General features: G+C 40.6%; 4 protein-coding genes across 4 annotated transcripts; 3 read left to right on the plus strand and 1 right to left on the minus strand.

Annotated features, from left to right (window-relative positions):
* The first annotated feature begins 885 nt into the window (after positions 1-885).
* On the plus strand, positions 886-6,310 carry LOC135345462 (serine/threonine-protein phosphatase 6 regulatory ankyrin repeat subunit A-like). The gene is made up of 12 exons (XM_064542886.1): positions 886-1,753; positions 2,021-2,191; positions 2,327-2,574; positions 2,815-3,186; positions 3,481-3,760; positions 3,818-3,895; positions 4,373-4,507; positions 4,679-4,813; positions 4,985-5,136; positions 5,464-5,863; positions 6,122-6,256; positions 6,300-6,310. Exons 1-12 carry the CDS (start codon positions 886-888, stop codon positions 6,308-6,310), a joined length of 2,985 nt encoding a protein of 994 aa, XP_064398956.1.
* Positions 6,311-6,493: 183 nt separating this feature from the next.
* Positions 6,494-9,940, plus strand: LOC135344779 (uncharacterized). The gene is made up of 3 exons (XM_064542069.1): positions 6,494-8,911; positions 8,973-9,251; positions 9,319-9,940. Exons 1-3 carry the CDS (start codon positions 6,526-6,528, stop codon positions 9,597-9,599), a joined length of 2,946 nt encoding a protein of 981 aa, XP_064398139.1. The 5' UTR covers positions 6,494-6,525; the 3' UTR covers positions 9,600-9,940.
* Positions 9,941-10,616: 676 nt separating this feature from the next.
* LOC135344793 (tRNA-dihydrouridine(20) synthase [NAD(P)+]-like) lies at positions 10,617-13,037 on the minus strand. Its single transcript, XM_064542089.1, has 14 exons — positions 12,890-13,037; positions 12,776-12,821; positions 12,627-12,718; positions 12,521-12,564; positions 12,413-12,473; positions 12,176-12,360; positions 12,038-12,124; positions 11,930-11,988; positions 11,791-11,845; positions 11,569-11,742; positions 11,298-11,489; positions 11,164-11,248; positions 10,830-10,903; positions 10,617-10,775 (listed from the first exon to the last, which is right to left on the minus strand). The coding sequence occupies exons 1-14, from the start codon at positions 13,004-13,006 to the stop codon at positions 10,691-10,693; spliced, it is 1,356 nt and encodes a 451-aa protein (XP_064398159.1). The 5' UTR covers positions 13,007-13,037; the 3' UTR covers positions 10,617-10,690.
* A 114-nt stretch (positions 13,038-13,151) lies between these two features.
* Positions 13,152-21,396, plus strand: LOC135344772 (serine/threonine-protein phosphatase 6 regulatory ankyrin repeat subunit A-like). Its single transcript, XM_064542060.1, has 5 exons — positions 13,152-13,192; positions 13,843-13,933; positions 14,931-20,318; positions 20,409-20,684; positions 20,770-21,396. The coding sequence occupies exons 3-4, from the start codon at positions 14,942-14,944 to the stop codon at positions 20,579-20,581; spliced, it is 5,550 nt and encodes a 1,849-aa protein (XP_064398130.1). The 5' UTR covers positions 13,152-13,192; positions 13,843-13,933; positions 14,931-14,941; the 3' UTR covers positions 20,582-20,684; positions 20,770-21,396.
* Positions 21,397-22,694: the final 1,298 nt, after the last annotated feature.

The raw sequence follows: 22,694 nt of genomic DNA on the forward strand, positions 1-22,694 counted from the left end.
CTCTGACGATTCGTCTCTCCCGGTTGCTGCAAGTGCCTTTGCTCCATACCTTGGGCGAGGTCAATGGCCTTTACAAGTGTGAGCTTTAGACTTGTCTTCCAGCCTCCCCAGAAGTACTGTCATACTGTCTTCCTCTCTCGTTTCAATCCCAGAGCTCGTCGCCAATGTGATATCTTAATAGCAGATTAGCTTGGGTTTAATTTCAGTTGACAACCATTATTGATAACACAAGAGAGGCATACATGCATGTAGCTGCGCATGGCACAAAAACCACTGATTAAATATAATTATAACATTAGTGTGGGGCATGCATGCACATTTTTCAAAAAAGCAGGATAGAGGGACTTTCCTATAGGTGCCCCTATGTTATTTCCCTAAAATTTGACAAGCAGTTTATACTTAATTAATGCAAGTGCCTCAAACTGCCCTTCTATTTCAAGTTACGCCCTAGTTACGCCCCTGAAAGGGATATTTCCCATTCTAATAGTATAATAGATAAAGAATTTCTGCGGCACTCACAGATTGTAATCTCTGGCTCAAGAACTAAAAAAGTCACTGAGTCAATCACCAAAATTAATTTAGAAGCTTTCGTCTAAAGTGGCTGGTTCAACAAATATAACGTCAGCTAAAATTTCCCTGAGATAAATTTTTTTCCTAGTTCACAGTTCTGACAGGAAGCGATTTGATTTTCTCACTAGTTATAGTAGTCCCTTGCATAGTCACCTGCATGTAAGTGTGCATGAATCTATGTTTTGTTTGTGCATTGCTTGCACTTTACATGAATAAAGTATGGCTCGGTATGAAATCAGTATTGAAGAATTGATATATCTAAGCCTAGCTATATAATTATGCATTACATTTTAATCTCACTGTGTAGTCACAGAAATGGCTGGTGAAAGCCAGTCATGTGATACTCCCCTGCACACTGCTGCAATCCGTGGGGACTTAGATGATGTCAGAGAGCTGTTGAAAACAAAGAAATATGAAGTGGACGCCAGAAACTCCAACAACCAAACATCTCTTCATCTTGCATGTGCTAACGGTCATCTCGATACGGTTTGGACACTAGCCAATGACTTTAGTGCTGACATAGGAGCTATTGATAATGGTGGAAATACACCATTGCTCTTTGCTGCTAAGAACAAACATGTGCATATAATTATTATGTTGGTTCTATTATCAATGCTTGATAGACGCCTCTCTGATGAAATAAGACAGTCATGTTCCTTTAGCTGTAGTCAGGTTGATTCACATCATGTTAAAATCTTTGAGGATGTCCTCTTTGAGTATTATAATGATTCTGAAGCAGTGGAGAAAACTATGCAACTAATATCCAAATTCTTTGTTGATTATGTTGAATTCAAGGATGATGGTTTTATAACATTGCTTGTAGCTGCATCACTTGGTCTCAAAGACTTGATTAATCGGTTAGTTACAGAGAAAAAAACCAATCTGAACATTAACGGCTTCTTTGGCTTGTCTGTTTTCCACTATGCCTGTTTTGGAGGACATGTACTGCTCATGGAGAGTCTTATTTCAGAATATAGTATGGACCTTTCTGTGAAAGATAAATTAGGGTGTTCAATTTTACATTATGCAACAGTGGGACCTCCCCGTAGTGGCCACATAGAACTAATAGACAAATTAGTGATGAAATATGGTCTCAATCCCGCAGATAAAACTAACAGAGGAAACACACCTTTACATATTGCAGCCATGTTTGGACATGTTGAAACAGTGAGACACCTGATCAGTAAGCACAGTGCTGATATCGATTGCACTAATAATCAGAACAGCACATCATTGATGCTAGCTGTGACAAATGGTCATGTCAATGTTTTCGATGCGTTAGTCAAAGAATTTAAGAACAATTGTCATGTCCGAGGTTACAAAAGTCGAAATCTAGTTCACTATGCATGCGAAGGTGGCCATATAGAACTGATAGACAAGCTGGTGATGGAATATGGCCTCGAATCCACAGTTAGTGATGACGATGGAAACACACCTCTACATATTGCAGCCATGTTTGGACATGTTGAAACAGTGAGACACCTGATCAGTAAGCATAGTGCTGATATCGATTGCACTAATGATCAGAACAGCACATTATTGATCCTAACTGTGGCAAATGGCCATGTCAATGTTTTCGATGCATTAGTCAAAGAATTTAAGAACAATTGTCATGTCCGAGGTTACAAAAGCCGAAATCTAGTTCACTATGCATGCGAAGGTGGCCATATAGAACTGATAGACAAGCTGGTGATGGAATATGGCCTCGAATCCACAGTTAGTGATGACGATGGAAACACACCTCTACATATTGCAGCCATGTTTGGACATGTTGAAACAGTGAGACACCTGATCAGTAAGCATAGTGCTGATATCGATTGCACTGATAATCAGAATAATACCCCATTGATGCTAGCTGTGGAAAATGGTCATGTCAATGTTTTCGATGCATTAGTCAAGGAATTTAAGAACAATTGTCATGTCCGAGGTTACAAAAGTCGAAATCTAGTTCACTATGCATGCGAAGGTGGCCATATAGAACTGATAGAAAAGCTGGTGATGGAATATGGCCTTGAATCCACAGTTAGTGATGACGATGGAAACACACCTCTACATATTGCAGCCGAAGCAGGACATGTTGAAACAGTGAGACACCTGATCAGTAAGCACAGTGCTGATATCGATTGCACTAATAATCAGAACAGCACATCATTGATGCTAGCTGTGATAAATGGTCATGTCAATGTTTTCGATGCGTTAGTCAAAGAATTTAAGAACAATTGTCATGTCCGAGGTTACAAAAGTGGAAATCTAGTTCACTATGCATGCGAAGGTGGCCATATAGAACTGATAGAAAAGCTGGTGATGGAATATGGCCTTGAATCCACAGTTAGTGATGAAGATGGAAACACATCTCTACATATTGCAGCCAGAGCAGGACATGTTGAAACAGTGAGACACCTGATCAGTAAGCATAGTGCTGATATCGATTGCACTGATAATCAGAATAATACCCCATTGATGCTAGCTGTGGAAAATGGTCATGTCAATGTTTTCGATGCATTAGTCAAGGAATTTAAGAACAATTGTCATGTCCGAGGTTACAAAAGTCGAAATCTAGTTCACTATGCATGCGAAGGTGGCCATATAGAACTGATAGAAAAGCTGGTGATGGAATATGGCCTTGAATCCACAGTTAGTGATGACGATGGAAACACACCTCTACATATTGCAGCCGAAGCAGGACATGTTGAAACAGTGAGACACCTGATCAGTAAGCACAGTGCTGATATCGATTGCACTAATAATCAGAACAGCACATCATTGATGCTAGCTGTGATAAATGGTCATGTCAATGTTTTCGATGCGTTAGTCAAAGAATTTAAGAACAATTGTCATGTCCGAGGTTACAAAAGTGGAAATCTAGTTCACTATGCATGCGAAGGTGGCCATATAGAACTGATAGAAAAGCTGGTGATGGAATATGGCCTTGAATCCACAGTTAGTGATGAAGATGGAAACACATCTCTACATATTGCAGCCAGAGCAGGACATGTTGAAACAGTGAGACACCTGATCAGTAAGCATAGTGCTGATATCGATTGCACTGATAATCAGAATAATACCCCATTGATGCTAGCTGTGGAAAATGGTCATGTCAATGTTTTCGATGCATTAGTCAAGGAATTTAAGAACAATTGTCATGTCCGAGGTTACAAAAGTGGAAATCTAGTTCACTATGCATGCGAAGGTGGCCATATAGAACTGATAGAAAAGCTGGTGATGGAATATGGCCTTGAATCCACAGTTAGTGATGACGATGGAAACACACCTCTACATATTGCAGCCAGAGCAGGACATATTGAAACAGTGAGACACCTGATCAGTAAGCACAGTGCTGATATCGATTGCACTAATAATCAGAACAGCACATCATTGATGCTAGCTGTGAGAAATGGTCATGTCAATGTTTTCGATGCGTTAGTCAAAGAATTTAAGAACAATTGTCATGTCCGAGGTTACAAAAGTGGAAATCTAGTTCACTATGCATGCCAAGGTGGCCATATAGAACTGATAGACAAGCTGGTGATGGAATATGGCCTCGAATCCACAGTTAGTGATGACAATGGAAACACACCTCTACATATTGCAGCCATGTTTGGACATGTTGAAACAGTGAGACACCTGATCAGTAAGCACTGTGCTGATATCGATTGCACTAATAATCAGAACAGCACATCATTGATGCTAGCTGTGAGAAATGGTCATGTCAATGTTTTCGATGCGTTAGTCAAAGAATTTAAGAACAATTGTCATGTCCGAGGTTACAAAAGTGGAAATCTAGTTCACTATGCATGCAAAGGTGGCCATATAGAACTGATAGACAAGCTGGTGATGGAATATGGCCTCGAATCCACAGTTAATGATGACGATGGAAACACACCTCTACATATTGCAGCCATGTTTGGACATGTTGAAACAGTGAGACACCTGATCAGTAAGCACTGTGCTGATATCGATTGCACTAATAATCAGAACAGCACATCATTGATGCTAGCTGTGAGAAATGGTCATGTCAATGTTTTCGATGCGTTAGTCAAAGAATTTAAGAACAATTGTCATGTCCGAGGTTACAAAAGTGGAAATCTAGTTCACTATGCATGCAAAGGTGGCCATATAGAACTGATAGACAAGCTGGTGATGGAATATGGCCTCGAATCCACAGTTAATGATGACGATGGAAACACACCTCTACATATTGCAGCCATGTTTGGACATGTTGAAACAGTGAGACACCTGATCAGTAAGCACTGTGCTGATATCGATTGCACTAATAATCAGAACAGCACATCATTGATGCTAGCTGTGAGAAATGGTCATGTCAATGTTTTCGATGCGTTAGTCAAAGAATTTAAGAACAATTGTCATGTCCGAGGTTACAAAAGTGGAAATCTAGTTCACTATGCATGCAAAGGTGGCCATATAGAACTGATAGACAAGCTGGTGATGGAATATGGCCTCGAATCCACAGTTAATGATGACGATGGAAACACACCTCTACATATTGCAGCCATGTTTGGACATGTTGAAACAGTGAGACACCTGATCAGTAAGCACAGTGCTGATATCGATTGCACTAATAATCAGAACAGCACATCATTGATGCTAGCTGTGATAAATGGTCATGTCAATGTTTTCGATGCGTTAGTTAAAGAATTTAAGAACAATTGTCATGTCCGAGGTTACAAAAGTCGAAATCTAGTTCACTATGCATGCGAAGGTGGCCATATAGAACTGATAGAAAAGCTGGTGATGGAATATGGCCTTGAATCCACAGTTAGTGATGACGATGGAAACACATCTCTACATATTGCAGCCGGAGCAGGACATGTTGAAACAGTGAGACACCTGATCAGTAAGCACAGTGCTGATATCGATTGCACTGATAATCAGAACCGCACATCATTGATGCTAGCTGTGATAAATGGTCATGTCAATGTTTTCGATGCGTTAGTCAAAGAATTTAAGAACAATTGTCATGTCCGAGGTTACAAAAGTCGAAATCTAGTTCACTATGCATGCAAAGGTGGCCATATACAACTGATAGACAAGCTGGTGATGGAATATGGCCTCGAATCCACAGTTAGTGATGACGATGGAAACACACCTCTACATATTGCAGCCATGTTTGGACATGTTGAAACAGTGAGACACCTGATCAGTAAGCACAGTGCTGATATCGATTGCACTAATGATCAGAACAGCACATCATTGATGCTAGCTGTGAGAAATGGTGATGTCAATGTTTTCGATGCGTTAGTCAAAGAATTTAAGAACAATTGTCATGTCCGAGGTAACAAAAGTGGAAATCTAGTTCACTATGCATGCGAAGGTGGCCATATAGAACTGATAGACAAGCTGGTGATGGAATATGGCCTCGAATCCACAGTTAGTGATGACGATGGAAACACACCTCTACATATTGCAGCCGGAGCAGGACATGTTGAAACAGTGAGACACCTGATCAGTAAGCACAGTGCTGAAGAATTTAAGAACAATTGTCATGTCCGAGGTTACAAAAGTCGAAATCTAGTTCACTATGCATGCAAAGGTGGCCATATACAACTGATAGACAAGCTGGTGATGGAATATGGCCTCGAATCCACAGTTAGTGATGACGATGGAAACACACCTCTACATATTGCAGCCATGTTTGGACATGTTGAAACAGTGAGACACCTGATCAGTAAGCATAGTGCTGATATCGATTGCACTAATGATCAGAACAGCACATCATTGATGCTAGCTGTGATAAATGGTCATGTCAATGTTTTCGATGCGTTAGTCAAAGAATTTAAGAACAACTGTCATGTCCGAGGTTACAAAAGTGGAAATCTAGTTCACTATGCATGCGAAGGTGGCCATATAGAACTGATAGACAAGCTGGTGATGGAATATGGCCTCGAATCCACAGTTAGTGATGACGATGGAAACACACCTCTACATATTGCAGCCATGTTTGGACATGTTGAAACAGTGAGACACCTGATCAGTAAGTACAGTGCTGATATCGATTGCACTAATAATCAGAACAGTACTCCATTGTGTTTAGCTGCGGCATATGGTCATGAGATTGTGATACATGCTCTGATAGAGTTTAATTGCAGTCCACACGTCAGAGACTACAATGGTCAAACTCTGCTTCATTATGCATGCCAAAATGGTCATATAAAACTATTAAATAAACTGGTAACTGAACATAAGGTGGATCCATCAATTAGAGACAATGATGGGAACACACCTCTGCATCTTCTGTGTCGTACCCTGCATGCGGAAAAAGAGAAATTGAGAATAATCCTTTGCGAGCACCGGTACTGGACAGTGTTTCAAGTTAATAATAACGGTAACACCCCTCTTCACACAGCAACTCGATATGGGCAAGCTGATTGTGCATACTTACTATCGCAGGAGTACAATGCTCCCCTATTTGTGCAAAATAAATATGGTTGGACGGCCCTTGATTTAGCTAAAGCTCTGGGAAATCAACATATTGGTAGTATTTTCTTAAGTCATAATTTTGAAATTCAGTCAACCTATGAGCAACTAGATAAACTTGCTAAAAAGGAATTTGCTGGTGAAAAGAACCTCACCAGAATATTTGTTGTAGGTCATCCAGGTGCAGGGAAATCCACGCTTGTTGAGACTATTAAGAAAGAAGGTTTCTTCAGCTACTTCAGCACATCAACTGTAAAACTCCACACTGCAGGTATTATTCCAAGTACTTACGACAGTAATACTTATGGAAGAATGATACTCTATGATTTTGCTGGTGATTCTGTATACTACTCCTCACATGCTGCAATTATGGAGTCAATCAATACATCGAAAGGAAGTAATATCTATCTGATAGTTTGTGATTTGAGTGAAGGTGAAGAAGCTGCTGTCACTAAATACAGCTACTGGCTTTCATTTCTATCATACAATATTAAGCAATTTTCAAACACGATTATCTTACCAGTGGGAAGCCATGCTGATGATTTCATGAACAAAGCGTCAGTTCAACAAGTATTACGTGTATTAAACGATGTATCACAAAAGTTCTGCACCAGCTCCAATATTGATAAATTACACATAGAACAAAGTGTTGCTCTTGATTGCCGTAACCGAGGAGCTGCGGTCGATAGCATCAAGAAACTTGCTACGAAATTCTTCGATTTAGTATCCCCCGTCAGACTTTCCCCAGAGACAAGCACTCTCTTGGGATTGTTGAGAAAAGATTTTGAACACATTCCAGCTTGTAAAGTAAACCTTCTTATCTCTCACATAGAAGGTACTGGAATTCCGTTGCCACTAAATTCTTTATCACTATACTCTCTCATAAGAGAGTTACATGATTTGGGTCTGCTAATGGTGATAGAGAGAGAAGGGGACTCCATTGAGAACCACATAATCATTCTCAAGATATCAGCATTCACATCAGATGTACACAATAAACTGTTTTCAACGTCTGCTAAAGCTGACCTCACCAAGCACATTGATCAACTCAAGTTTAGCGTAGGTATTATTTCAGAATCACTACTGGAGAGAGTACTGCCAGAGTACATCACAAAAGAAAGTCTACTGCAGTTGCAGTACTGTCACGAAATTGAGAATTTGTATGTGGAAGAGGACCACACTCATTCTCAACTCACTTCAGAACCTGTACCAACAGATAGTGCCACTAAAGAGAAATCTCATTTATTTTTCCCTGCTCTGTGTGATCTCAAGCTTGAGGACATTCAATGGCCTAAATCCGAAGGTGATAAGATTACTTTGGGATGGAATGCTAAATGTGATGGTGACAGATTCGACTTCTTTCCAACACGATTTCTTCATGTGCTTATCGTTCACCTCTCTCACAACTTTGCACTAAAACAAATCCTGCCCACAAAACACAGACTCTCCTCTACAGCTTCCAATTCTTTGATTGCTGAGGTACATGCTGCCAATCCTAGCTGTCATGTCTGGTCGACTGGTCTGCATTGGCTTATGAAGAATGGAGTGGAAGTGTTTGTCGATATGCCTAAAGAAGCTGATAGTAAAGAACTGGTTGTACTAGCAAGGAGTGACGTCCGAAATCAAGCCAAGTGTTCTGAAACTCTGCATCAAGTTATTCAAAAGGTAGTGGAAGCAAAAATGGAGTTCTGTGCTAGTATAGTGCCTACTGTTTACCTTCTTGATCCGAGCAACCTCAAAGATGAACCTTTTACGAATGCTTTGAGTTCATCTAAATATGCTCTTAGTGATATCGAAGAAGCACTAGCAGAAGGCACTGAGAAAGTTGCCGATAAAGACAGGCAATGCTTCTCCACTCCGATCAAAGAATGGATTAGCCCAACAAGATGGGCCATATCTTACTGGAGTAAGTTTCACACACACATATACACGCGTAATTAATTACTTTGTTTGTTATTGTACTACAGATCTGTTTTTTCCGATGAATACCTTCTTGGTTCATTCTGCTTTGCAAGAAGTAAATAGTGCTCAATGGAAACTGCTAGGAATGAGTCTTCCGATCCCCTGGAACAAATTAGATGACATTGAGAATAATGACTCATCATACCCTGGTGACATTGCTAAGAAAGAAGAAGTAATTCAACTATGGATGTCTCAAGAACCCACCTGGATAGTGTTGGTAGATGCTCTCAGTCAATCTGCATATGAATGGTCACAGAATTCAAGTCAAATCTCACAAAAGCATAGTAAGTACCTCACAATCATTAGCTATATTAATTGCTTATTCATGCGTGCATTATATAATAATTATAGATGTGCCTCTACAAAAGAAAATTCTCGAAAAAGATTCATCTCTCCGTCCTAACGAGGACTTTCTCCAATCATTTGCTGACGTCATTGGCTCTCGTTGGCAGTGTCTTGCTTTTCCCCTCTCCCTCACTTCTGAAGACATTGTGAGCATCAAGAGAGAGACAAGAGGAGCAGAGCCGACTAGACAAGCACTCATCGTGCTGCAGAAGTGGGCAGCCAGGGAGACGGCAACTTATGGTCAGTTGAGAGAGAGGCTCCGTACACTCTCAGTGTTTCATATCTGAGAACTTTAGTATCATGCATCACACCACATCGCTACTTTAACGCATCTACTGTAGATACATTTTTTGTGTCATTGAACTTTCAGAACTCATGCTTAGCCATTAAATTTAAGCAACAATACGTTCTAGTCTACTGCAATTTAATTTCTGTACTGCCTGCAATACTCTATAATAATATACAACCTTCAAAAAATCGCATAATTTTGTTAGCCCTTTACTAGTTTCTTAATGTTGTCAATTCTCTTATTAGTCAAATGCTTCCCCCAAGTGATTTTTGTCTATAGCTTTTTTGTTGTACAAAAGTTCTGTTACAGCAGCTCCAAGATTGATGATTTACAAATCGTTGCTCTTAATTGATGTTATAGCGCGAGGAACTGTATAGTTAGAATTACCATCCCCCATCAGACTTTCCCCGGAGACAAACTCTCTCCTGGAAAAAAACTTTGAACATGTTCCAGCTTGCAAAGTTAAGCCACATCCGTTCTCTCACATAGAAACTGGAATTCTGTTGCCTATAAATTCTTCGTCACTATATATATAGTTATATACACTCTATTAAGAAAATTACGGTCTGCTAATGGTGATAGAGAGAGCTAGAAGGGGACTATTGATATATAATGATTATCAAGATCTCAACGTTCACATAGGCTGTACAATAAACTGTTCAGATTCTGCTATAGAGCGGACCTCACCATGCTAGCAGGCACATCGATTAACTCAAACTCATAATCAGTGCAGGCATTATTCTAGAATCATATATTGCTATAGAGAGTACTAATAGAGTACGTACATCACAAAATACTTAAGGTGCAGTACTGCCATGAAATTGAAAATGTTCAAGTGGGAAGAGGATCGCTCAATTCATTTTTTGACCAGTACCAAAACAAAGGGTTCTACTAAAGTAAAATCTCTAATTGCATGTGTACTATAGCCTCGATCTCAATGCAGGCCGCACTTCCTCGAAGAGTGGGAGACCAGTGAAGGAGGCCGGCTAGTGTGCTACTGTACTCTGGAATGAACTTCTTGTCATTGACACATAAATAGTGGTTGAAAAAAGACAACTGTACAAACACAACAGGAAATATTTGCTATGGCTACTGTTTGGTGGGTACATCTAGTCCCAATACTGCCAGTGCCACAATGGCTGCTGCCTGCTCTGATGACTTCTTACTCTTCAACCTGTGCACGGAAACAACGACTGATTAACTGCCTTTACCATAATAGATATCCCACCAGAAGCTAGAGGAGTACTTGTCTCCACACACAGTCAACACTGACTTGAACAATCGATCACGAGAACGCTCCACCTTGTGTGTGTATGCATGGTGTGTGTGTGTGCATGGTGTGTGTGTGTGTGTGTGTGTGTGTGTGTGTGTGTGTGTGTGCATGGTGTGTGTGTGTGTGTGTGTGTGTGTGTGTGTGTGTGTGTGTGTGTGTGTGTGTGTGTGTGTGTGTATGCATGGTGTGTGTGTGTGTGTGTGTGTGTGTGTGTGTGTGTGTGTGTGTGTGCATGACGTGTGTGTGTGTTTGTGTGTGTGTGGAGGGGTGATGTACGAGCACTACTCACTGTGTTATAGGAGGGAGGGTCGAGGTGGCGTTGACTGCAATGCTCTAGTAGCTCTGACTTGGGGGTGTGTGCTGGGTAGTCACGTCTGTATGGACACACTAAACCACACCCACCAGTTACAGTTCATCAAATACCTCTCATATTTGACGCAGAGTTCCATAACTCCCTCCTCCGTTAGCTCGGCATCCATCCTCTGTCTCTTGGCCCCTCCTGGACTGAAGCTGGCCACACCCAATGATTTCTGCTCCCTAAGGGAAAGTCCCTCAATCACATCACTCCTACGAGCCTCGGCAGCGTCATGGTAACCAGTCATACCCCACAAATCACTACAGGAGATAAATTTAATAACCACTTTGACACCCTGTCTTGATAAGGTTGTCTTCTAGTGATGTAGGACTGTCTCACCAAATCTCTCTGATGTTCTTGGCTGAATGTAGACGTGCCCCAAGAGGTCCCTCCATACGATCAGCCATCATCTGACACACACAGTATTTAGTGTTGGAGCATCCATTGCCAGTGTCAACTGCTAACTGCAAGTAACGCTTTATGACATCATCAATCTCTAGTGCCCCCTCATGTCTGCGATTAATTCAGATTACATCATTAACAGGCATTTTTATAAGTTACCTGAATACTGATGGATTCCACTGCGCTGCCCTGGCTATCATGACACTTTCACAGCCTGCAGTTACACGTCACACACACACACACACACACACACGATACACTCGATCATTGACACACACATCACACACACAGAACTTACTAGTGAGAGACTTGATTTTGTCCACGTCCTTGTAACTTGTTATCTCATTGGAGCCACCACTGCACACACACGAGTATACACACACGGCTAGTAGTGTAGGACTCTTACTTGGCTATGACTGGGATAGAGGCTCTGCTGACTATCTCCCTGATGACATCATAGTGACACGGCTGTGTGGAGCGCTCCTTGATCGACCTACAGTGCACACCCTCACACATAACACACAACACACACACACACACTCACCGGCCGTGGACTGCAACAGCTGCTACTCCAGTGCTCTCGATAACCTTCACGAGGTCAAAGGTGGCCTGGGGGGTGGGGAGCAGTCGTATCTTGCATGTCACCGGTAGAGACACGGCCGACACAAGAGATGTGAGGATGGAACGCACTCTCTCCGGGTTGCTTAGCAATGCAGCTCCCATCCCTCCCTACATTGAGATGTGTTCACACTCAAATATAAACTTTTCAGTATTTTTCTACCTTAAGAGAGAAGTCTTTGGGACAACCCATATTGACGTCAATCCCTGCAACGTCCCTCTCACTATGGGTATGGTCAATGGGGTGTGGTTATGGGAGTGAGCTACTTACACCAGTTTAGCAGTCTCCACGGCCCTCACAGAGTCGGCAGTGCCCTACACGGAGAGAGAGGGTTCCATGATTACAGAGTGACACGAACTCTATTAGTAGACCTCACCATTTGAAAGACAACGTATTTCCTTTCTCTCTCACATGTCCTGAACATGCAGCGGCCGTCAGGAGACACAAAATCCACAGTGTCCAATATCGCTGTGTGTGGGGGAGGGGAGGGTAATGTGCTCGTACATACACTGTGGAGGCTCTTACGATTCACGAGGCGTTGACACTGCACCATCCTGTGGTCAATAAGCTCCTGAGGGGATGCATGCATGTGATCGTGTGATGGTGGTAGCTACTGTGCTAGACTTGTTGAGCACACACCTCACTGTATACAATGTCTGCTCCGTACTCGAGGGCCAATAGTCGTGTGGGGAGTGTGCCTATCCTCACCATGGGAGCTAGCATCACCTTGTTCGAGTAGCTCAGCCTAGCAGCCATTGCATTTTTAGTGGTAATGATCGTTAGAATGGATTCCTCTTGCAAATACCGTTCATGTATTACATGTAAAATTAATGCAGCTTTCAATTTCGATTTGATTCGAGCCCCTCCCACTGTCAGCTACATGTTAATGAGCCCTGAACAAGCATTGAACAAGCTACCAAGCAGACTGCAAGACTGCATCAGGTATTAAACAAACTCGCTGCTTGCAGCCATAGTGAATAGAGTACAAGGGGGTATTATGAGACCTCTAAATGTTTCTGACCCCCTGTCAGTCTTGCAGCAATTCCTTTCAGTATAGAACAGAATTTATCTATAAATCTTGAGGGAGCTAAATAGCCTGTTCACTAACTACTATGGTCAATAGGCTTGCATGCAAGTAAAAAAAATTAGTGACAGTGCTTTGTTCGCTTTGTTCGCAGCTAATGCTAGCATTTAGTGTTCAAAGTGATTCGGGTATTAGTATTATGAGACACCATTGCAATTAATTAATTTTAACGCTAATTGGCTGTTATAACATAATGTAAAATATAGTGATTATTCTGCCTATAAAAACAGTTACTCCTGTTTTAACAGATACCTAGTGAATTTTACTACAAAACATTTGGCACCCACTTAAATTTGGTCACTTAAAATGTTTTTTCCAATTAAATTCTGTACTTAAAACAAACTATTGTGGTATCTTTGTCAACACAAGCATACAACTCCAAATTTCTGTTGGAAAGAATACTAGAGTGGTAGTGCTATTAAATGCAGACAGAATAGCTGAAGCACTCCTGTTTTAAACAGCTGTCTCATATTGGTTCCGTCTCATAATACCTTCTTCTACTCTACAGGGTGTCGTTTGTGTAAAAATTAAAGTTTTTGAAAAATCAGTCGATGTTACGTTTAGGTCACTCCAGGAAGGTTCTCTTAGCAAACGGGCAGGTGAATTTTTTCTTGATTGATAACTCATTGTGTTTCACCTTTGTATGAATACGATTACTGTATGAATAGCATTTACGCACTATGCTGTGTCACATAGATCATTGTATGCATGCGTGGTGGAAATAGAATCAAGGACATTATGATGTGGGCAGTGAATCATAAATAGGGGTTGGTAGATTATGCTCGAGCTATTACGCTATTCTTTTATGCTCAAGTTAACAGCCTATTATTCTTTTAAAATTTCCTATTATTATTTTTGAATCACCTATTGAATTGTGCTTTGGAGGAATAATGTGGGAATCCACATTATTTCTCCAAAGCACAACATAGACCCCATGTCATCGCACAAGTAACATCAAACTATAGATAATGGCCACATGACTCTACATTAACACTATAAATACAAAAGGCCAAGGAGATATGATTAACCATCAGTAAATCCATCATGGCCACCAGGCCTACTACTATGATTCGTACTGACCTGTACTTCCAAAACCTGCCGATTATTATCGTAATTGTTAAAATGGTGCCTATAATGCGTGGTAGAAATAGAAATAGAGTAGATTCACATAATTATTCAAAATAACAAAAAAATAACATAAAAAAAATAACAAAAAAACCAACGTACTATAGCTACTATACTCGTGGCCGCCCACGTGCGCCTCGGGTAATAATCATATACATCCATGTACAGCTACTGTATTTACAACAGTAGTACAATCCTTTGATATCTGACCACAATGAGCAATAAATTATTTGGCGAGCATAATCACGATTTTAAAATTAACAATCATGCTAGCTGGGCATTATTGCTGTATGGCATTTATTGATGCATTACCAGGACTCTTTGGGCGGATTATACTAGCTCGCGATTCTCACCACTTTTTTAGACTATATACCTGCTAATACAGTACTATAATAATATACTTAAAGGCTATAATAGTAACAATAGCACTATAGGCTTAAAATTTATATCTATATACTTTATTGTGTATAGTCACACAGAGAATGGCTGATGACAGCCAGTCATGTGATACTCCCCTGCACACTGCTGCAAGCTGTGGGGACTCAGATGAGGTCAGAGAGTTGTTGAAAACAAAGCAATATGAAATAGACGTCAGAAACTCACACAACCAAACATCTCTTCATCTTGCATGTGCTAACGGTCATCTCGATACGGTTTGGACACTAGCCAATGACTTTGGTGCTGACATAGGAGCTATTGATAATGGCGGTAATACACCATTGCTTTTTGCTGCTAAGAATAAACATGTGCAAATAATTATCATGTTGGTTCTATTATCAATGTGTGGCAGACAACTCTGCAATGGAATAAGACTGCCATGCTCCTTCAGTCGTAGTCGGATTGATTCTCATCATGTTAAAATCTTTGAGGATGTTCTTTTTGAGTATTACAATGATTCTGAGAAAAATATGGTAATGATATCGAGATTTTTTCTCGATTATATCGAATTTAAAGACTATAAGGATGAAGGCTTTGTTACATTGCTTGTAGCTGCATCACTTGGTCTCAAAGACTTGATTGATCGGTTAGTTAAAGCGAAAAAAGCAGAACTTAAAAAGAAAGGTTTCCACGGCTTGTCTATTCTCCACTGTGCCTGTTTTGGAGGACATATTCTGCTCTTGGAAACTCTTATTTCAAAATATGGTATTGACCCTTTGTTAAAAGATAAAATGGGGTGCTCTGGTTTGTATTATGCTGCAACAGGGGGGATTCCCTATTCAAATTACGATGGCCATATAGAAGTGATAGACAAACTAGTGTTAACGTATGGTCTCAATCCTGCAGATGAAAAAAGCACACCTTTACATAGGGCAGCAATTATGGGATATATTGAAACAGTGAGACACCTAATTGTTCGTTACAAGGTGAAAGTTGATTGTACGGACAATAGCAACAACACTCCATCGATGTTGGCTGTGCTAAACGGCCATATGACTGTTTTGGATGTGCTAGTCAAAGAATTCAGCAGCAATTGTCATATCCGAGGTTTCAATGGTTTTACGCTCCTTCACTATGCATGCGAACAAGGCCACATAGAATTGATAGACAAACTGGTGATGGAATATGGCCTCAATCTCGCAGATAGAGATGATAGTGGAAACACACCTCTGCATGTTGCAGCCATGAGAGGACATGTTAAAACAATGAGACATTTTATCAGTGGGCACAGTGCTGATATTGAATGCACTAATAATCAGAACAATACACCATTGATACTAGCTGCACTGAATGGTCATACAGATGTTTTGGATGCGTTAATCAAGGAATTCAACAGCAGTTGCCAAGTCCGAGGATACAATGGTTATACTCTCCTTCACTATGCATGTTATGGTGCAGGCCATATAGAACTGATAGACAAGCTGGTATTGGAATATGGCCTCGACCTCGCAGATAGAGATGATAATGGAAACACACCTCTACATATTGCAGCCTGGAGAGGACATGTTGAAGCAGTGAGACACTTGATCAATAAACACAGAGCTGATATCAATTGCACTATTAATCGGAGTGATACACCATTGATGCTAGCTGCGCTGAATGGTCAAATACAAGTTTTCGATGTGTTAGTCAAAGAATTCAACAACAGTTGTCAAGTCCGAGGTCATCATGGATGCACTCTCCTTCACCATGCATGTGATGGTGGCCATATTAAACTTATAGACAAACTGGTGATGGAATATGGCCTTGATCTTGCAGATAGAGATGATGATGGAAACACACCTCTACATATTGCAGCCTGGAGAGGACATGTTGAAGCAGTGAGACACCTAATCAGTAAACACAGAGCTGATATCAATTGTACTAATAACCAGAACAATACACCATTGATGCTATCTGCGCTGAATGGTCAAACACAAGTTTTAGATTCGTTAGTCAAAGAATTCAACAACAGTTGTCAAGTCCGAGGTCATCATGGATGCACTCTCCTTCACCAAGCATGCGATGGTGGCCATATTAAACTTATAGACAAACTGGTGATGGAATATGGCCTTGATCTTGCAGGTAGAGATGATGATGGAAACACACCTCTACATATTGCAGCCTGGACAGGACATGTTGAAACAGTGAGACACCTGATCAGTAAGTACAGTGCTGATATTGATTGCACTAATAATAATAACAATACTCCATTGATGCTAGCTGTGATGAATGGTCATGTACATGTTTTGGATGCGTTAGTCAAAGAATTCAACAGCAGTTGTCATGTCCGAGGATGCAATGGTTATACTCTAATTCATCAAGCATGTCATAGTGGCCATATAGAACTGATAGACAAACTGGTATTGGAATATGGCCTCGATCCCGCAGATAGAGATAATTATGGAAACACACCTCTACATATTGCAGCATTGTACAGACATGTTGAAGCAGTGAGACACCTGATCAATAAGCACAATGCTGATATTAATAGCCTTAACAATCAAAATGCTACTCCTTTGATGGCAGCTACGCTGGCTGGTAATACACATGTATTTGATGCGTTAGTCAACGAATTCAACAGCAGTTGTCATGTCCGAGGACGCGATGGTCGCGCTCTCCTTCACTATGCATGCAATGGTGGTCATATAGAACTGATAGACAAACTGGTGATGGAATATGGCCTCGATTCCGCAGATAGAGATAACAATGGAGACACACCTCTACATATTGCAGCCATGGCAGGACATGTTGAAACAGTGAGACACCTTATCATTAACCACAGTGCTGATATTGATTGCACTAATAATAATAACAATACACCATTGATGCAAGCTGCGCTGATTGGTAATACAGATGTTTTGGATGCTTTATTCAAAGAATTCAACAGCAGTTGTCATGTCAGAGGGTGGAATGGCCGAACTCTCCTTCACAAAGCATGTGATGGTGGTCATATAGAAGTAATAAACAAACTGGTGATAGAATGTGCCCTCGATTCTGCAGGTAGAGATGATAATGGAAACACACCTCTACATATTGCAGCCTGTGCAGGTCGTGTTGAAACAGTCAGACACCTGATTGCTCAACACAAAATCGATATCAATGTCACTAACGATACAAACTCTACCCCATTGTGTTTAGCAGCTGCAAATGGTCATGAAGTTGTGATTCATGCCATGATTAAAGAGTTCGATTGCAGTTCACATGTCAGAGGATATAATGGTCAAACTCTGCTTCATTATGCAGCCAAGAATGGTCACATAAAACTATTGAATAAACTGGTTGCTGAATATAAGGTGGATCCATCAATTAGAGACTACGATGGGAACACACCTCTGCATATTTTGTGTTGTACACCTCATATTGAAGAAGAGAAGTTGAGAACAATCCTTTGCAAGTTCCAGTACTGGACAGTGTTTCAAGTAAATAATAATGGCAACACACCTCTTCACACAGCAACAATATATGGGCAAGCTCATTGTGCACGCTTACTATTGCAGAAATACAATGCTCCACTATTTGTTCGAAATAAGGATGGCAAGACCGCCCTTGATTTAGCTAAACTTCAGAGAAGCCATGAAATTGTTGCAATTTTCAAAAACCATAATTCAGAAATACAATCAACCTACCGGCAACTAGCTAAACTTGCTCAACAAGAGTTTGGGGGTGAAAAGAACCTCACCAGAATATTTGTTGTAGGTCATGCCGGTGCAGGGAAATCCACGCTTGTTGAGACTATCAAAAAAGAAGGATTTTTCAACCTTTTCAGCACATCAACTGTAGTACCTCACACTGCAGGCATTATTCCAAGTACTTATGACAGTAGTGCTTATGGAAGAATGATACTCTATGATTTTGCAGGTGATTCCGAGTACTACTCCTCACATGCTGCAATTATGGAGTCAATCAACACATCGAAAGGAAGTAATATTTATTTGATACTTTGTGACTTGAGTAAAGGCGAAGAAGCTGCTGTCACTAAATACAGCTACTGGCTTTCATTTCTATCATACAATATTACGCAATTCTCAAACACAATTATCTTACCAGTGGGAAGCCATGCTGATGTAATTAACAAAGTGTTAATTAAACAAACTTTATGTGTGCTTGACAGCGTATCCCAAACTTTCTGTAGCAGCTCCAAGAATGATGATTTACACATAGAACAAAGTGTTGCTCTTGATTGTCGTAAACGAGGGACTGTAGTGAATGACATAAAGGAACTCGCAAATAAATTATCCAAATTAGTATCCCCCATCGGACTTTCACCGGAGACAAGCACTCTCTTGGGATTGTTGAAAAAAGACTTTGAACACGTTCCAGCTTGCAAATTAAACCTCCTTATCTCTCACATTGAAGAGACTGGACTTCCACTGCCACTAACTTCTTCATCACTCTACAATCTCATAAGAGAGTTACATGATTTGGGTCTGCTAATGGTGATAGAGAGAGAAGGGGATTCCATTGAGAACCACATAATCATTCTCAAGATATCAACATTCACATCAGATGTACACAATAAACTGTTTTCAAAGTCTGCTAAAGCGGACCTCACCAAGCCCATCGATCAACTGAAGCTCAGCGTAGGCATTATTCCAGAATTATTACTGGAGAGAGTGCTACCAGATTACATCACAAAAGAAAGTCTACTTAAACTGCAGTACTGTTATGAAATCGAGAATTTGAACGTGGAAGAGGACCACACTCTTTCTCAAATCACTTCTGAGACACTACCAACAGAAAGTGCCGCTAAACAGAAATCTCATCTATTTTTCCCTGCTCTATGTGATCTCAAGCTTGAGGAAATTCAATGGCCAAAATCAGAAGGTGATAAGATTACTTTGGGATGGTGTGCTAAATGTGATGGTGACAGATTTGGGAAGAGATTTGACTTCTTCCCAACACGATTTCTACATGTGCTTATCGTTCACCTCTCTCACAACTTTGCATTAAAGCAAGACCTACCAAGAAGCCACATACTCTCAACTACAACTTCGAATTCTTTGATCGCAGAGGTATATGCTGCTAATCCTCGCTGTCGTGTCTGGTCGACTGGTCTGCATTGGCTTATGAAGAATGGAGTGGAGGTTTTTGTCGATATGCCTAAAGATGCAGATAGTAAAGAGTTGATTGTACTAACAAGGAGTGACGTCCAAAATCAAGTCAAATGTTCCAAAACTCTGCAACTAGTTATTCAAAAGGTCGTTCAAGCAAAAATAGAGTTCTGTGCTGGTATAGTGCCTACTGTTTACCTTCTTGATCCAAACAACCTCAAGGATGAACCTTTTACGAATGCTAGAAACGCACCTAAATATGCTCTTAGAGATATCGAAGAAGCATTAGCAGAAGGCACTGAGCAAGTCATGGATAAAGAAGGACAATGCTTCTCCTCTCCGATCAAAGATTGGATCTGCCCAACAAGTTGGGCCATATCTTACTTGAGTAAGTCACATTCACACACACACATACACACACACACACATGCACGCACCTTTAATCGCAATCGTATTATACGGTTACACGTTTTTACAGAATTGTTGTTTCCGATGGATACCTTCTTGGTTCGCTCTGCTTTGAAAGGAGTATTAGGTGCTCAATGGAAACTGCTAGGACTAAATCTTTTAATCCCTTGGATCGAACTAGATGACATCGACAATGAAGCAACCTTTCCTGGTGGCATTGCTAAGAAAGAAGAAGTAATTTGACTGTGGTTGTCTCAGGAACCAACCTGGAAAATTTTGGCAGAGGCTCTCAGTCAACCTTCAATTGGATTGTCCCAGAAAGCAAATCAAATCTCACAAGAACACAGTAAGTACTAAGATTAGTGTGCATAATTATTCATGCTTATTCATGCGTGCATGGAGTTTATGATTTCTAAATTGTGTATGTATAGATGTGCCTCTACAAGAGAAAATATTGAAAAGCAATTCATCCCTCCGTCCTGACGAGGACTTTCTTCAATCTTTTGCTGCCATTATTGGCTCTCGTTGGCAGTGTCTTGCTTCTCCCCTCTCCCTCACTTTTAAAGACATTGTGAGCATCAAGAGAGAGACAAGAGGAGCAGAGCCGACCAGACAAGCACTTGTCCTGCTACAGAAGTGGGCAGCCAGGGAGACGGCAACTTATGATCAGTTGAGAGAGAAACTCCGTATACTCTCAGTGTTTCATATCTGAAAACTTTTGTATCATGCCAATGAACAAGTAAATGTGTAGCTACGTTAGATTGCACCTGTATTGTTATATATATATACGTCATCGTGTTTGTGTTACTGAACTTCAGAACTCAACTTTGTCACCGACTTAATTACATAAATTTTCAATTGCTATTTTAATATTTGCATTGGCACCATAATTATACATCCAGCACTATGTTTGTAAGTCACTTATTAGTCAATTAGAGTTTTGACAAGTTTTTGTACTTAGCTATAATTATAGTTTGCGCAACCATTTGCCACTTGAAAGTGTAAAAAAAGTTGGAAAACAAACTTCCTATAGCCTATACATTGTCATGACATTGTGTTTGTATCCATCATATGGCATAGTTTGTCAAGCAATAATACTCAATGCTGTATGACATTATTCATTTGCATGCAGATCTCGTGAGTCTTTATAAATATGGTATTCAATTCATTTTGCAGCCCATAATTAGAGGTATGTGTAAGGCATCAAAATTCATAAGCTAAAAGTGCATATAATGCACAAACAAACCATGAATAACCTCTGCACACACTAACAGGTGGCTATGCATGTGACTACTCATCAGCGAAAACTTGAATGAGCCATTTGGCATAATTTTTATTGATCAAGCTACGTGCTAAACTTAACCAGGCCGCACTTCCTCGAAGAGTGGGCCTGGTATCGACTGCTTGCGCATGCGCTAACCTTCCACCAGTATCTGCAGATAACAACGTTTATGGTCAGTAAAACAATGACGTCACAACGAGCAGAAGTGGATTGAAGGAAGTAGATGATCTAGCCCATCTGATCTTGGGGAGGCCAGTGAAGGGGCTAGTGCGGTCTGGGATTCTAGTTCCTGTTACAGTTCCGTTGTCATAGGCGCGAGTGACTCCCCCAAATAATGACTCCCGGTCACTCCTATACCTATAGTCACCATGTACCAGTGACCCCCGGTCACTCATGCCTAGGAGTACCCCCCTGGAAAAATGACTCCCCCCAAATTTAACTTGAGAGAGATTTCAGCGGAGGCGCTAGGGCTACTAAGTTTTTTTTGTTTTGTTTTTATTGAAAATAATAGCATGTAAGGTAGTGTATATACAGGGGAATGGGCTTCTATGTAGACACAATGAAAGGTGGAGGGTACAGAAAATAAAGAGGATTAAGGGTACATACAAAGGTTCAGTTTATTGGTGGAGGTGGGTCTCCGAGATCACCAGGTCGATGGCCCCAGATCTAAAGGGGTGTCCACTTGACGATCTAGGGCTACTAAGTACATCCTCAAAAGACTGCACCATGCAGTGACTATAATTATTATATACAATCAAGTTCAAGACTGTTATATATCTGTGAGATGCCTGTTACAAATATAGCTGTTCCCTATCATTAGTGACTTACTTCACTTATATCATAATACACTTATAATTATTATACACTCTGTTCACATTTTCCTATCCACTACAATTTTGAAACAACAACATCCATCACAATAATTATAATAGTGCATGAAAAACAAAAACAGCAGTGGAAGATAACGAAAGCCTAAAAATTCTATTTAGATCTACAACTAGCTATAGAACCTCCAACTGAGTGGAGATACTTTAATACGTATAATGATACCACGAGTCGCACATATCACACTGT

The sequence above is a fragment of the Halichondria panicea genome, chromosome 12 (assembly GCF_963675165.1).
Source record: "Halichondria panicea chromosome 12, odHalPani1.1, whole genome shotgun sequence".
Taxonomy (NCBI): Eukaryota; Metazoa; Porifera; class Demospongiae; order Suberitida; family Halichondriidae; genus Halichondria; species Halichondria panicea.

Excerpts from the sequence above, each read along its gene's own strand:
- LOC135344772 (XM_064542060.1), top strand. The coding sequence starts at position 14,942 with ATGGCTGATGACAGCCAGTCATGTGATACTCCCCTGCACACTGCTGCA. Across the intron at positions 20,319-20,408 it reads TTGGGCCATATCTTACTTGA|AATTGTTGTTTCCGATGGAT; the intron begins GTAAGTCACATT and ends ACGTTTTTACAG.
- LOC135345462 (XM_064542886.1), top strand. The coding sequence starts at position 886 with ATGGCTGGTGAAAGCCAGTCATGTGATACTCCCCTGCACACTGCTGCA. Across the intron at positions 1,754-2,020 it reads AACAGTGAGACACCTGATCA|CCATGTTTGGACATGTTGAA; the intron begins GTAAGCACAGTG and ends TACATATTGCAG. Across the intron at positions 2,575-2,814 it reads TAGAAAAGCTGGTGATGGAA|GGAAATCTAGTTCACTATGC; the intron begins TATGGCCTTGAA and ends GGTTACAAAAGT.
- LOC135344779 (XM_064542069.1), top strand. The coding sequence starts at position 6,526 with ATGTTTGGACATGTTGAAACAGTGAGACACCTGATCAGTAAGTACAGT. Across the intron at positions 8,912-8,972 it reads ATGGGCCATATCTTACTGGA|ATCTGTTTTTTCCGATGAAT; the intron begins GTAAGTTTCACA and ends ATTGTACTACAG. Across the intron at positions 9,252-9,318 it reads TCAAATCTCACAAAAGCATA|ATGTGCCTCTACAAAAGAAA; the intron begins GTAAGTACCTCA and ends TAATAATTATAG.
- LOC135344793 (XM_064542089.1), bottom strand. The coding sequence starts at position 13,006 with ATGGCTGCTAGGCTGAGCTACTCGAACAAGGTGATGCTAGCTCCCATG. Across the intron at positions 11,743-11,790 it reads TGGAATCCATCAGTATTCAG|ACATGAGGGGGCACTAGAGA; the intron begins GTAACTTATAAA and ends AATTAATCGCAG. Across the intron at positions 11,249-11,297 it reads CTCTGCGTCAAATATGAGAG|ACGTGACTACCCAGCACACA; the intron begins GTATTTGATGAA and ends GTGTCCATACAG.